The sequence below is a fragment of the Leptodactylus fuscus genome, chromosome 4 (genome assembly GCF_031893055.1).
Source record: "Leptodactylus fuscus isolate aLepFus1 chromosome 4, aLepFus1.hap2, whole genome shotgun sequence".
Lineage (NCBI taxonomy): Eukaryota > Metazoa > Chordata > Amphibia > Anura > Leptodactylidae > Leptodactylus > Leptodactylus fuscus.
Window position 1 is genome coordinate 27,354,508 of NC_134268.1, and position 16,054 is coordinate 27,370,561.

The 16,054-nt window shown below is 42.0% G+C and overlaps 1 protein-coding gene across 1 annotated transcript in view; it reads right to left on the reverse strand.

The window, feature by feature from the left end:
• The window catches only part of LOC142200143 (fibrocystin-L-like), a 95,388-nt gene that overhangs the window by 23,735 nt on the left and 55,599 nt on the right, over positions 1 to 16,054 (reverse strand). The window contains exons 39-53 of the mRNA XM_075270293.1: positions 15,738 to 15,983; positions 13,855 to 14,004; positions 11,496 to 11,673; positions 10,688 to 10,844; positions 10,309 to 10,465; positions 7,984 to 8,063; positions 7,733 to 7,862; positions 7,388 to 7,517; positions 6,181 to 6,422; positions 5,913 to 6,049; positions 4,040 to 5,081; positions 3,594 to 3,785; positions 2,799 to 2,950; positions 2,527 to 2,686; positions 755 to 914 (exon numbers count right to left, since the gene is read on the reverse strand). Of these exons, the coding sequence (XP_075126394.1) occupies positions 755 to 914; positions 2,527 to 2,686; positions 2,799 to 2,950; positions 3,594 to 3,785; positions 4,040 to 5,081; positions 5,913 to 6,049; positions 6,181 to 6,422; positions 7,388 to 7,517; positions 7,733 to 7,862; positions 7,984 to 8,063; positions 10,309 to 10,465; positions 10,688 to 10,844; positions 11,496 to 11,673; positions 13,855 to 14,004; positions 15,738 to 15,983 (3,313 nt within the window). The remainder of the gene's footprint in view (positions 1 to 754; positions 915 to 2,526; positions 2,687 to 2,798; positions 2,951 to 3,593; positions 3,786 to 4,039; positions 5,082 to 5,912; positions 6,050 to 6,180; positions 6,423 to 7,387; positions 7,518 to 7,732; positions 7,863 to 7,983; positions 8,064 to 10,308; positions 10,466 to 10,687; positions 10,845 to 11,495; positions 11,674 to 13,854; positions 14,005 to 15,737; positions 15,984 to 16,054) is intronic.

Genomic DNA, 16,054 nt, shown 5'->3' on the forward strand with positions numbered 1-16,054 from the left:
GGCTGTTCCGAACAGTGTTCGCTCATCTCTACTCATTAACATATCTGCTTTAAGGGGACGCAAGATATCCATGTTAATCACTGACTACACGTGCACCCACTGATTATAATGGGCAAATGCAGATGTCCATTATTTTTAGATGGATCACCAGTCTGAAAAAAGAATGGAGACAAGGACGCCCATCAATGTCTATGGCGTAAATTTTTAGTAAATGTGCCTCAATGATGTTTGTCGCTTGACGCCAAGTCAAACAAACAAAATATTTGTGCAACTTGATGTCTCGCTACTATTATAGAGTTGTATTTGGCTAAGCCAAATGATGGAAAAGTTTCATACAGATTGTGACTTGTAACCAAAAATAAAACAGATTACAATTTTTTGCGGCTATTGCGTTGCGGTCTCATTAGGATGCACAACGCAACCCAATTGTATTAATAGATGCAATGCAATATTGCAATTTCCAAGTCAGCGATGTGTAGCGCTAGTTCTAAGCTTTTTTCTCTTGAGCCCTATAGCAGCTGTTTTTGGTTTGTATAGGTTTCTAAAAACGATATGATGTTAAGGAATCTCCGACCGTCAGTAGCAGGTGAAAGAGACAAATAAAATGTAGCCCTGGTACCTGGTCCTAAATCCTATCCATATTACATGAAGTTATATAATAGTTTACATACAAATAACTTGTCTGCAGATATATTCTGATACAAAGTGACAATTACATATGGTGATCTACAAGTCACCATCCAGTCACACTTACTCATGGGTAACAGGTTGGGGTGCTGGTTGGGTTGGGGGAGGGGGTGGAATACAGTTCTTAAAATAGCATTGGTAGACCACCAGGTTTACATTGGTGTTTGTCATGGTTGGGTCCAACCTCCCAGCCACAGAACGTCTCTGAACTTTGCGTTTTCCAGACACTAGGAGTAGAAAGAGAATTCTTTAAGGTCATATTATCGAATAACTTAAAATGATTTTACATGACTTTTCTTCATTTTGGTTTAGCAATAATGATCGACCCTAAATATTATGGAGGCAAGAAAAATGCATCCCTCCCCCCGCCCCACAAGGGATCAGTAACAAAAAGTTCCCAGAAAACCCCTTCAAGTGTCTGACAAAGTAAGGACAGAAGAAAAGATCGCAACTTTGCTGCATGTAAAAACAAGAAATACTGCAAATGATCTAGACCAAAGATGATTGTGACAGAATAATATTCCATAGCAGTCACTGTACAATTATATACTATAGGTGTCCTCCACGCAGTACAATGTCCCATAGTGGCCCCCATACAATATATTGTCCCATAGTGGCCTCCAGAAAGTGTAATGGCCCATAGTGGTCCCAATACAGTATAATGTCCCATAGTGGCCCCCATACAATATATTGTCCCATAGAGGCCCCCAGAAAGTATAATGGCCCATAGTGGTCCAAATACAGTATAATGTGCCATAGCGGCCCCTCAACATAGTATAATATCCCACACCAGCCCTCATGCAAGATAATGTCCCGTAGTGGTCCCAATACAGTATAATGTCCCATAGCGGCCCCTCTACACAGTTTAATGTCCCATAGCGGCCCCTCAACATAGTATAATATCCCATACCAGCCCTCATGCAAGATAATGTCCCATAGTGGCCCCCATATAGTATAATGTTCCATAGTATCCTCATACATTATAATGTCTCATAGTGGCTCTCCACAAAGTATAATGTCCCATAGTGGCCCTTATGTTAATAAAAATTTAAAAAAAAATGCCACATACATAAATACATACATAAGGATTTTCTAACAATTTCTGGCAAACCCAGCCACAAACTACTATTATGCTCTGGAATCCCTTCAGACCCTCAGAGTAGGTGATTAAACATACAACGCAGTGTTACTAAGTTGCCCTGGGCTCCGGTGTGGGTCTTGATCCTCTTTGGCCTTTTCTGGCTACCCCAGTGATGTCAGGAGCCGTTGAGGCCTGTGATATCACTCGGTAGGCCAATGGGGCCCTCATGGTGGCACATACCCCTGGGGATAGCAAGGCATACGCCAGGGGTATATATACTTCAAATTGAGAACCACTGATCTACACTGAACATTTCCTATTCTTTTTGCCTACTTTATATACCTATGTATCCGCACGGTTATAGACAACAAACTAAAGATCCCGTGTAGTCTGATCTTGTATCTATCTCCTACTCGCAAACAAAACACATGTACTGTATGAAACGTAAGAGAAGCTGTCTGAAGACACATCGAGACAATCTATCTGATAGACGTCCACATATTATAATACATGACCCAAATATAATCTGTAACTTTTTCATAGTGCCCAATTATCAAAAATTGGATATAACACGTCTGGTTATTTTTGAACAACTGATCTGCGTGGGGTCTGGGACACTTATGGATAACATATTGAAGACTTATTGTAAGGATAGGTCATCAGTGTGAAAAATCCATTTGGGGCCACCGACCACCCAATCCCTCTGCTCCATAGTCAATGAAAGTACTTGAGTAATAGGATCACACACAAGCACCTACCTAGATAGGTCAGGGTGGTTGTGTTATTGTTGAAGTACCAGTCTCCATTGCTATTATTGCTCCAGCTCACTGGCGTTGTGGACGCATTACGAATATCAATTATTTTGAACTTGTCTGGACTTTGGGTAAAGTTGTGGGATATCAGCACATAGTCCTCGCCCTATATAGAATACAATCATATGGTAAAGTTATTGGATATCTTAGAAATATAAAAATCTGATAGCAAACACCAGCTATCTGGTTAACCCCTTCGACGTAATTCTTGACTTTACCTTAAATCCATAGAAGGTTCCTGTGTAGGAAATGTTTGTGATAAAATTAACATCGTTGAAATACCAGTTGAAGGAATCTGCATTAGGTAACAAGGCCATCCATCCATTTGGGTGGGTCAAGCGTTTTGCCAGGAAAGGTACATGGCTGGCGCCTAAAAGTAAAAAATACCTTGTCTTTAGAGAGCAAGGAAAGGCTGTTTTAGGTGCACCACTATGAAGGCTTTATGTGCTATACAATGTGCAATTTACTATAAGAGATGTATTCCCCACCATATTTAAAGGGGTTATCTAGGAGTAGAAACATGGCTATTTGCTCTAGGCAAGAGCTCAACGTCTTCTTCTCAAGTTCAGTGACATCACATCCGTTTTCACATAGCCAAAGAACGAAACTGAGCTGCAGCATGGCCCCGTAACCAGACGTGATGTCTTGGGCCTGAGAAAAGGAAATGAAGCTACTTTGATTGAAAGCAGCCATGTTTACTAATCCCCTTTAAGGAATACCATTGCCTAAGTTATTGTTTACAAACCAGGTTCAGTGGCATAGCTATAAGAATCATAGAAGTAACAGTCTCCCAGGGCCCTGGTACTCAGAACACTTATAAGAACCATATAAGAAGACACAAGTATTATAAAGGACACATGGTAGGTGGGAGATGCCTCTAAAAATTATCAGGGCCCATGGGTTACAAATTATGTTTTTTCCAGGATTCTACTGGGTTCCATGAAACCTTTTAAATAGGGTGGGCATTCCTTTTTGGCTTTTGGAACAATAAACACATTATATCCTTAACATACCAAAGGAATTTGAGATGATGACATCCTTTCCAACAAGAGAAGAAGGTGCTGGGTTATTGAAGGCCAATCTGTGGAAGCTGACGGAGGCATTACAGACGTATCCAGGGAAGCCGGCGCTCCAGTCATTGCTTTGACTGCACTGGGAAGGATCAAGGAGGCCACTTTGTGGTACCACCTTCCCTCCTACCTTTCCTGTATCAAAGACAAAATATATTTGTTAGTTCCAAATTATTATTATGTTAAATTACAGTATAAGATAGATAGATAGATAGATAGATAGATAGATAGATAGATAGATAGATATTAAAGGCTGAAAATAGGTTGACTATGGTGAAAGCTCCTGTTTCAGTATCTGCTCAGCTCTACTGCTCTATAAAATGTTGCCAGTAGATAAGTCTATATTAATATGGTGACGGTGCAATTTTTGGGCGGATTCATGTATTTACCTGTTAGGGTCCCATCTGTATCAATAAGAACAACTTCATGCTCCCATCTAAATCCCGACTTGTTCGGTGAATTAAAGAATTTTATTCCTTCAAACTCTGCACTCCAGCCTCCACATCGGTCACTACATAACCCAGTAATGCTTGTAACACCGATTGCTGCGCAGTTTGGTCGGTCAAAGTTCATGAATTTTACAGATGAGACAGTGAGTCCTTCATCAAATGGCAGGGTGATGCCTCTAGCGGTGCAGAAAGCTGGACCAAGTCCTAGCTCATCCAGATGTCCTACAATGATAGCATTCTTGAGGACAGCCCCATTGGTTTCTCCCCATCCACCAACATAATCTGCAATGACTCGTTTAGTCTCTATGCCAGAATCTTCATTATTGACCATGGTGAAGTTGTGGAACTGGAGAGCACCACCATTGACCCATTCTGCTCCTTTCTGACAATTCCAGGTGGTCAAAGACCTAAAAATGGCTGGGGATGGTATAGAAGCAGAGCAAGAGTGAGTGGGATCTGTTACGGCCATTGGGAAGTAATTTTGGAAAAGCCAAATACCAAACCATCCCTGAGAGTGAACAGTGTTATTGTAGAACTCTCCTAGTGGCACTAACTTCTGACAAATATTAGGATCATAGGAAGGTCCATCTGGGTTATCGTGCATCCTATACCAAAAGCCAAAGTGTGTGCCACCAGCAGCGGCATTGTGCCTTATCGTGTTATTTGGATTGGTAACCCAAAACCCTGCTGGGGTAACGTCATCATTGAGCAAGCTGGTACTTTGCTGAACAAATACGGCCAAGTTATACTGAAGTATATTTCCATGTTCAATGCCATCTTCTATGAAGAACGCTCCACCCATGATATCATAGATGACGTTATGTTCTACAAGTAGGTTGTGAGTGTTGTGGATGGTCACTGCTCTGTTGTAGGTCTGATGGATGCCACAACCTCGTACATAGGATTTGTACATGACATCTCCCATTAAATGCCAATGTATTGGGTACCGGCCTAACCGGAAAGCTTGTCCTGCATGGAAAACCTACAAAAGAAATATGTGTAATAATGTATTTGTGTTTTATTTATACAAAATGTTTGATTATTATTAAATTATTTTTAGTCTACTACCATCTTAATCACTTATATGTTGTTGTAGAGGCCGTTACCGACATACTGCCATACTTTTCATGCCATCAAAGGAAACAGTATCTCCAGAAGGAGTCTCTATAGCAGAGATCAAACTGTGCCCCCGATGATGATGCCACCCAGAAACAAGAGCAGCTGGTATTTGATTTCTGCCAACTTCTTTACTTGCTTATGCCGTTCTTCTATAGAGAAGGGTTTTGCACAAGTTCTTACCATTCAAAGCAAAGGGGGCTGAATCCATCAAGGTTGGATCCCCCTCTCTTTGAAGGCCCAGAAGAGCTCTATAATTTGCCTCTATGGTATATACACCCTTGGCCACTATTACAGCTCCTACAAATGTTCCTCGGCTTTTCTAGAGTCTAGACAATTGTATCTAGTTATGCAGGAACATGGGAGCTGAGAAGGTATCAATGCAAAGCTAGACACCTAAGTTCTGTTCACATGTGGCGGTAACATCAAATTTTTACCCAGTGCTAGTCTGATATTTTGTTTTTGCTGCAATTTCCGAAAATCATTGCATAAAATGTGACATTGCCCCAACATGTGGACACAATCTTAGGCTGTACAGTACTATTGGAGGAATGAGAGGCGACCCTGATTAATAGGTTTATTAAATAAAACTGATAGATTATCCTCAGGATAAGCTTTCAGCATCAGATCTGTGGGCATATCAGTACCCCCACCGATCAGCTTTTTACTGCTGAATGGATCTAATACTGATACGTACCTCCACATATTCTATTCTTCCAATGGACAGAAGCTGATCGGGTTGTGGAGCATGGAACATAATACATCCTCCAAACTGGTCGCTTCCTATTGTCTCGCCAAATCTTCCTTGGAAACATGTCTGTGTGGTAAATTCACCTAAAGTAACAACCAGATGAATATTGAAATAAGTATCTGATAATATGATAAACACATGAGCTCCAAGAACATCCACCAGCACATCACACAGTAGGCCGCATAAAATGTTACTGAACAAACTACCACATTACCGGTATCAAATCCCTCCGGGCAGGCGGGTATGGTGTCGCTCCATTCCATATTGGTTGACCCTCTGACAACAATGTTTCTTGTAAGGAGACCAACTTCTGCTCTGGCTTCAAAAACAGTGCCATCGGGTAGGGTGACCGAAATCCCCAAATGTTTGTACAGTAATGGCTCTGTTAGGGTCACGTTTGTACCGTCTGCTGATACAGACTGAATAATTCGCTTCTCATTCTGACTTTGGCTGTGTCTTTAGTGGGATAATAAAACGAATTGTGGTTAAGTTATGTGCAAACAGAGCTGGAATTTATTTTATTTTTTACAGGAATTTATCATCAGAAAATAGCTTATTGTTTAGGTATCAATTTTTAAATTTCATATAATTTAGATATGACTTTTCAGCATGTGCTGTGTATACTGTCAGCGGGGTCCGGGTCATCTCAGTATCACCAGACAGCAGGGTTACAATAAAAGATAATATCTGGAGGCAGATACCACAGAATCACACTCTTGTAATAGGTCATGGGGATCAGCACAGCTCCTCCTCCCCCTCACTGCACACTGATCTAATCGTGTTACAGAGCATGCCCACAACCCTCTCCTATAAAAGTCAATGGCCCAGATTTACTCAGTGTAAACTATGCCAGATTTATCACAGTGACTTGTGATGGATGTAAATCTTGCATATCCTTAGACATTTCAAATTACTTACTTCGAGCTAGAATTTTACTCACAAGTTTGCCATATTTTTGGTGAATCTTGGTGCATTTAATGAACACCCCCTTTTATGAGTAGCCACATCCACAGGTCTAGCAAGTTGGAAAAATTTTAGTTCAAACTAGATGCCCTAATATGCGTCAAGTTTTGCTAAGATGCGCCTAAGAATTGCTGAGATATGCCTAAGACGCGCCAAATTGTATACAGGTTTTTGGAGTTTGTGGTATCCCATTGTATATATGGTAGGTTGAATTTGGTTAAGGACTCCAATTTGACCTGGAACCAATGCAGTGCAAAATTATGACCTAGCTCCAACACCCTTGACAGACTGCAACTCACAACACAACCACTGGGTGCCACAAACGGAATAGGCATTTTGAGTATTGCAAAATAATGTTGTTTTGAAAAGCTGATCACAATGTGACAAATACTGCAGACCTTTTTTTCATGGTACCAATTTGGGATACTTATAACTCATAGTCTGATTGAGATATGTACCTGTCACCTGTTGATGCTATTACTATTTCATCTCCGGGTTTCCAGGTCACACTTTTCTGTAGAATTAAAGTTGAGCTTCCGTTCTGCGCTGTCTGAGCAAGTCTGGTCCATGTCACAGGCACGGGGATGCCTAGAAAAACAAGAATGTTCTAGATATTTACCATATAATACAGACTTATGAACACCATTTCACAGTTTATTTTTGCAAAATATGTGCATTATTAGTTGAAAAGCCCTGTATGGCAGTGCATTACTTATCTTGTTCTGTAGTTACAGTAAGTACAGTGTTTAGTATAAGTTTGTTGGTCCCAAAAAATGAATGGATGTCATTCTACATATATTTACCATGAAGATCCAGGGTTCCATGTCTCACAGCTAACGTCTTCGCCCCATATAACGGTAACTCCGGAGAGCGTATATAGCCATGTAAGGTGATTATTGCTTTGTGCTGGAATGGGGCTTGCTCAGTTCCAATCTAGAAAGAGATGAAAAAATTATTACATGTGGAAATACAACTGAAGACTTTACTTTAATAATTCCATTGAATATCATGTTATTGTCCCTAGTATACGATTATTATATCAGGGTGTGAGTACCTGAAGAGCGCCTCCATCTGTAATGAGGATGTTCTCCGCCTGCAGCTCTATATCTGCCTCATCAAATACCAGAGTTCCCCCTGTTGTAAAGAATAAAGGATTGTGTATAATGCTGAACTATAATATATTGTGGACACAGAAAAAACATAAGGCTTGGTTTTTCTTTTTCACATTTTTGGTCAAACCCAGTTGTACAACGTATACAGCATCCAGCGAGACCACGGTGGGGAAATGTGAGACTAGGTCGGCTGTACCTGGTCAAATATTGGGGTGATCCATGTAGGAGGTGAGCATTAGCACTGCGCTCAATTTTGGTGGTGAACCATTGTTTAAATTTGCATTTTTATCTGCTTTATTATTAAAAGTTATGTTTTAGATCTATATAGCATCACCACTGTATTTTTATGTATTATGGCTGTGCCATATATGTACAGTATGGTGCAGCGGGGAAGGGGTTAAAAGCAGAGATGAGCGAGTAGTATTCGATCGAATACCTCGCTGTCATAGGTATGCGTGTAAGTGGCCAAAACACCAATATTCGATGCACTCAACCCCTTGGTGTTCGGCCGCTTACACGCTTACCTATAGCGGCAAGGTATTCGATCGAATACTACTCGCTCATCTCTAGTTAAAAGGTTTTCACTTTGGACAATTTTCGTTACTAAGGTTCTCTAATGATAAACTGTTCTTGATATGTAAAGAAATCAATGATCTGCCCATGTAATGCCGGATTCTCCAGAACAAGAACCAATCTTTGTAATCACTGCTTGTTTTGGCTTAGGGTCATGAATGTGGGAAAAATGGATTTTCCCTTTAGTGTAGTGTTTGTAGTATGTACAGCATACCTCCCAACCATCCCGATTTCCGCGGGACAGTCACGATTTGGGTGACATGTCCCGCGGTCCCGGTTGGAGGGAGGTATGTCCCGATTTCAACTCAGATCTGCGTCCAGGGGACGCAGATCTGAGTTGAACACATATGCGGCTGAAGCAAGGAGCTGACAGGTCATCTCCTCGCTTCGCCGCTGCCCGCCTCTCTCCCTGACACATGCGGCTGAAGCTGCTCGCGTGCTCGCTTCGCCGCTGCGTCTCTCTCTCGCTGACACATGCGGCTGAAGCGAGGAGCTGACCTGTGTCAGCTCTTCGCTTCGCTGCTGCCGCCGGCTCCTGGCTTGTAGACGCGATGTACAAGCCAGGAGCCGGCGGCAGCGGTGAAGCGAGGAGCTGACACAGGTCAGCTCCTCGCTTCAGCCGCATGTATCAGCGAGAGAGAGACGCAGCGGCGAAGCGAGCACGCGAGCAGCTTCAGCCGCATGTGTCAGGGAGAGAGGCGGGCAGCGGCGAAGCGAGGAGCTGACCTGTATCAGCTCCTTCCTTCAGCTGCATGTGTCAGTGAGAGAGGCGGGCAGAGAGCGGCGAGGGAGCGGAGGAGAAGGTAAGTTTAATGTGGAGGTGGAACATGAATCTGGGGGCAGATGAAGGAGAGGACGGCATGACACTGGGGGCAGAGATGGAGAGGACGGCATGACACTGGGGGCAGAGATGGAGAGGACATGAATCTGGGGGCAGAGATGTGGGACATGAATCTGGGGGCAGAGATGTGGGGACATGAATCTGGGGGCAGATATGGAGGGACATGAATCTGGGGGCAGAGATGGAGAGGGACATGAATCTGGGGGCAGAGATGGAAGAGGGACATGAAACTGGGGGCAGATGAAGGGTGTATATGAAACTGGGGGAGAGATAGAGGGGGGACATATAATTTACGGGTGACTGTAGGAGGATTATACTGTGTGCGGGCACATGAAAAATTAACAAGTGGGCGGAGTCAACACAAAAGTGGGTGGGGCTAAATTTGCCGCGGCGCCCTCTTTCGGTTCTTCAAAAGTTGGGAGGTATGTGTACAGTATTTATGGTGTTTGCAATGTTGGTATGGTGTTTGCAGAGGACATGTTGCATGTGTGTGAAGTCTTCCAGATTGACTTCCATTGTAAACAGTTTATTTATAATATCAAGCCTTATCATTCAAACTAGGTTTCATCACATGTGAATGGTGCCTTTGTGGCATCGCTTCCAATCAGAATTGCATACTATAGCTTGCAAAGTGATATTTTGTTTGACCCTCTATGCCCTGCACAGAATACTATTTCATAAGTATGAATATACGGTGTATTTAGTATATCATTCACAAAACCATACATCCAGAAATAAGGTGATAAAAATGAAAATCGGAGGAAACATAAAATGCCAAATCTACTTTAACATCAAAATACTCCATAAATATTCTATCATTTTATAAAGTATGCAGAATATATAGCCGCATTACCTTGTATCAGCAGCATCTTCAGTACCGGTGTACTGACATCCAGTAATATTGTTTGCCCCTGTGTAATGACCGCCATTGACCCCTCATCTGGTGGAGATTCCCCTCCCCAGGTATACTTAGAAGACCAGACATCAATGTAGAAAAAGTCTGCGTTGTCCTAAAAAGAATAGGAAAACAATAACTGAAAAAGATTAAAAAATAAAATCTTGCAATATATAATAAGAAATATTGAAACCACTTCTGCACCAGGAATGGCACTGGTGTCTCCATTATCAGGATCTAATGGTTATGGTATATGTTGAGTAGCCCAAATATGAACCGCAAAATTTAGATTTTCACATTATAATTCTGTTCTTTTTTTTTTGTTTTTTTTCCTTACCATCTTAGCGTTGCCTTGGCCGTCAATGTAGACGGTGACTTTGGCTCTTTGTGAAGGAGAATGAGCGCTGGTTATACAGACAATTTGTGTACTAGTTGCTGACTGGATATTACATACGGACTGTGCTATGGTGACAGTGATGGCGGAGATGTTAGAGCTACAGAGGAGGAAAAAAAGTCAATAAAAAATGAATTTCTCGCTGGCATATGAACACAATGACTTGTACACAAGAGTTTGGCGAACGCCATGTCAGATTGTGGGTCCAAGGTAGCAGCTTATCATGGGATCGGTCTCACTGCTGGCTCAAAGCCACATTATAGAGATCCTATAGAAGTTATTACATATCTATCAAGTCTAATTACATGGTATTTTAGCTATTGGCCACATAAGTCCAAACACGGCACATGATATAGGGATGGCTAAAGCAGACCATTCCATCATTCTGTATATTCATCTGACTTGAAATGAGGGAGATGTCTTCTAACGCCAACCCCAATCTCTAATGATAAATCAAATCTTATCATTACTACAGAACCAGCACTACTGGTATAAGTAAAGCTGGCCATACAGATGGTTTCACTAAAGGTGCTATCCTGACTTCCTATAGTAGTGGAATAAGAGAAATCATCTCTGGAGAACTAAAGGATAGGGAATTTTAAACCCAAGTGCCAAATCCTTCTCTCTGCCATCATTGAGGTAGGAGTCCCCAATGTATAGTAGATAGACAAGTGGTCCCACCAATACTGTGCGCTCTGCCAACATTGGTGTAATGTGTATGGCCAGGTTAATCTGTACCTATAGCACATACCTGAACTGGGATCCGGTGATGGTGAGTCTGGTTCCTCCAGCTGTTCCTCCTCTCTTAGGGGTGACATCAGATATAACAGGAGTGAATGCGGACATGTATGTGAAGGAGTTATTGATCTGTACGGAGTTATTTCCATTCATCACCATGACATTACAGCTCTGGGAGGAGGTATTAGTATCTGATGGAAGATGGGAAGTGAATGGTTAGGATAGGTTAGGGCACTTGTGGAAGGTCTTCATCTTTTGGAGCACTGCTCTTGCTGCTCAAGTAGGAAAGGTGATGTTACGGCAGTGGGAGGATGAAGTTCCACTGTATAGGTGATCCAGGCAGGAGATGTTAGAGCAGTGTTCCCAAGGCTGACAGCCCGCCCCCAGTGCACCAACTGCATCATTTACATAAGATTTCAGAGTTGTTTTTTCTTAAAATCTACAAAAGTGGCATACATATCAGAGGTGTGACGTTTATCACTGTAATGTAACCTGTAAAGTTCAATATGCCTGGGTTAGGAGGTAGACTCCCTTTAACCACTTCAGTACCAGGCCAATTTGATGTCCAGGACCAGACACATTTTAGGTTTATTTTGTACGTGCGGTTTTGAGGGCTGTAACGTTTTTCTCATGCGTCTTTTTTCGGGGACACAGGGATTTATTTTTATTTTGTTTTTATTTTCGAATGTGTTTTAATTTTTTTTTTATATCCGGGAAAATATAAACATAATAGGAGGGGAATTGTGTCTGGTTTTCACTTTTTTTTTTTTTTTTTATTTAATAACACAAATTGCTTCTGAAAAACTTTAGAAAATAGTTTTTCCTCTCCATTACAGTAATTTTTGTTTTGTATGGTGTTGTCGGGGGTGAGGCTATAACCCTTAATAATGGCGTTTTATTGGTGTATTTTTATTTCTTATTTTTTTGATTATTTAAATTTTTTAAAATTTTTTATTAATTTTTTTATATTTTTTCTTTTTTTCAGATTACGTCCCTATAAGGTCATAAGAGACCTATGGGGACATCTGATCACTTTTTTCTTTGTTGGAGAGGCTGATTTCCCCTGCAACTGGGGCTGGTACATTTAGCCGCAGTTGCAGAAGGAATACAGCCTCCTGCACGTTGTATACACAGTATACAGAGCTGATCTGGGTCCTGTAGGACCCAGCAGTTCTTGCAAGACACTGAGCCGGGTGGATCACGTGACCACCGGGTCAGAGGGCGGCCACATGATGGCGGTGCCCATACCTGTGTATACAGCGCTCATTGAGAACTGTATACACAGCGATCGAGAAGGCAGGGACGGGAATAAACCTTCCCTGCCTTCTCTCTGGGAGCTCCGGCTGAAGTTACAGTCGGCTCCCAGCTTCAGCAATTGCACGATCTTGTACCGGCACATCCTGTCAGAACAAGGCAACCACTTCCCGGATGTATATAGTCTATAGGCGGTTCGGAAGTGTTAAATAACATTAAATATCTATTAAATAATATAAGAGGGTTTGCTCTATGTTAGGTTCCATGCACATGACTGTGTGCGCCATGTTTTTTCACGGCTAGCACTGACCATTATTTTGCATAACCCCATACACAAGCCCGTGAAGCAAATCAATGAATTCTAGATCCGTGGAGGTAGGGGACAGTATGTTGATATCATCCATGTGCCATCCATTTCTTTTTACCATGGACCCGACACATGTATATGTTTGTCGTTCATACAATATTAGTACTTAGTAAAACTGATGTCTTTTCTCTCCAGTGTATTCTGCAGGTTGTAGTGTTCTGGTTATGAAATATAGAAACTACTTGGGTTCTTATATTGGTTACTCGACGACATGTAAGTCCTATCTACCACATAATCCACTGCCTCTACCAACCTTGATGACTATAATTGATATAATTGTGCATATTAGAACTACAGGAGCGTACTGCGCATGCTCGCGTAAGTGGCCACAAAAAAATGGCTGCCTCCATGTGAAGTCGGCTCTGCCCAAGGCCCACTGGCAGAGCTGACTTGCGCAAGTGTTGAATTTTGACCCCCCCCACGCGCCGGAAGAAGACGCATGCTGAAGAAGATGGAGGCGGCGCTGGAGAGTTCTCTCGCAGCATTGGGGATGCCCCTAGTGCTGCGAGAGAACTTATTTGCATACTGTTAAAAACCGGGATTCCTACGGAACGGGGGCGTGGAGAAGACATCTAAAGGTAATAGAAGAATAGCCTTTCTTAAAGCTATTCCGACATGTTAGTGAGAAAAAAAATGAGTTTGAATGATAGGATCCCTTTAACCCCATGTTTAAATTGATATACTGTATTATCCCATAATAAATGATCCATTATAAGGAATGCATTGACCCTATTATAGATAGGACACTTACTGTTCATCATGGGTGTTACACAATATAGATAACTTTCACTTGATCTTTCTTGATCCACTTTGCATTCAGCGTTGCACACAAACACCCTGGATAATTGACTATCAAATCCGGAGCCAGCGATTATTAGAACTGATCCACCCCCAAAACTGCCTGTATAGGGGCAAACAGAAAGGATGGTTACTTTATAATAAGTACTGTAAAATACTATAGGATATACTAGAAAAGCTTGGGGACAACCAAAATGGCTGCCATTACAGGTCCATGGTGTACAGTTATTTGTATACAACTACCACATCAAAATAGAACTAAGCAACTTTGCTATTTGGGTGGAGACATGGATACATTCATACATACGGTACTTATTTTACACAAAATATTTGGTATATTTGCAATGAAAGAGGTTTTGTGGCATAAAAATATTGCTGATGTTCCAACACCTGGCACCCACACCGATCAGCTGTTTTCAGCAGCTCATACTCAGAGAATGGGGCAGGAAGCAGACAGCGCTAATCTCTGCAGTGGCCAAATCAGGAATTGCAGATCAGCTTTCATTCATTTGAATGGAACCAAAGCTGCTGTTGTGCCACTATATAGATTCTCTGTGTATCAGCTGTTAAGAACTGCTAAGACCCCCACAGATCTGACATTAGTGACTTATCTTTAAGATAGGTCATGAATATTTTTACCTTAATGTGCAGCAATACCACATGTGTTACATATATATTTGTCACAGCTTTTGCTACCGATGTGCTACAGAAGTCACTCTATGTATTGCAAATGAATCCATAGTGGAAATCCACAGCATCAGTTTCTGCTGCAGCACTTGGTTAATATCTCATCCATGCTGGTATTGTATTCTGCTGCAAATCTGGATAGAAAAGTTACAGTGTACCCAATCCATCAATCAATTCCAAGATGGCGCCGCGTGAGTGGCTGCCTCGATACAGAGCTCCGAGCTGAGAGCGACCTTTATCTTTCCTTTTCACTCTTTTTGTCTGTATCTTCAAGAATCCTCTACTCAAGCAACCTAGAACTATGAATTAGCAACTATAAATCGAATGGAAGACTCTGTGGAGTATTTTGTTTTCCTTTTGTTTCTACTGTTAAAGCATGGACAATGACTCAAGACCTGGAGTTTTCCTGTGTGCACATGTGCCTGTTACCACCCCCCCATGAACTAAGAACAGCATGGACACCATGAGGCACACAAAGAATGGAGGAGAAACCTGCATGGAAGTGTGGACTTCTTCTTTCAAGGAAATGATTTTTGGTGTCTATTGCTGATGTGTGAAGATGCCTACAGCTGACTGGTATTTCTTTCTATTACTGTGGACACATGGGACTCTGTTACAACCTGGGATCATACCATCACCCACCTACCCCATGTGTTTATGGAAGCTTGGCAAGAGAGCAGCACCCTGTCTACCTGGATGGCTTCAGACTTCTTTGGGCAGTAGAACACAGTGGTAAGAAGAAAGGAGGAGGAGGGCTGTGATGAAGGACATTTGGGGCATTTTTTGTGGTTAAGGAACAATAACGCTGATGCAAGATACCAAAATATCAGCTGTGACCATGAGATCTCACCACCTACCAAAGGAACTGCCACATGTTATCATGATAGCTGCATATGTCCCCCACCTCTGCAAAAAAACGTTTCTGCCTGTTATATCTACATGCCGTGACCCCTCCTCATGTCCTACAACCACGGTCGGGCTGTATTATCAACATCATGTGTTTCTCTCTTGTTATATACTACTGTACCATCTATGAAACTGTATCACTGAAATTTCCCCATTGTGGGACTATTAAAGGATTATCTTATCTTATCTACCTGCAATGGTGGTCTTACTGGAGGTCGCCAGCTTTGGCAGAACTAAACTCACCTTGATTTGGAGAGACAGCAGCCAGACTAAGTTCATAGGTGAATATTACACTGGATCTTGCAAATCCCTTCATATTCTGGAATGAAACAGGGAACGTGCCGCCCCAGTGATCTCCGACAGTGCAGTTCAGCTGGCTATCAGACGCCGCTAAGATAGCACATGTGGCGTTACCAATGGTCACGGTCATTTTTGAGGCATCCAAACCAAAACCTGAACCGAACACTGTGATGTTGGTTCCTGATGGTCCTGAGAAACAACACAAAGAACAAGATTCAGGATCTGACATGTAAATCCAAACCCAAGTGTAAAACGTTGGT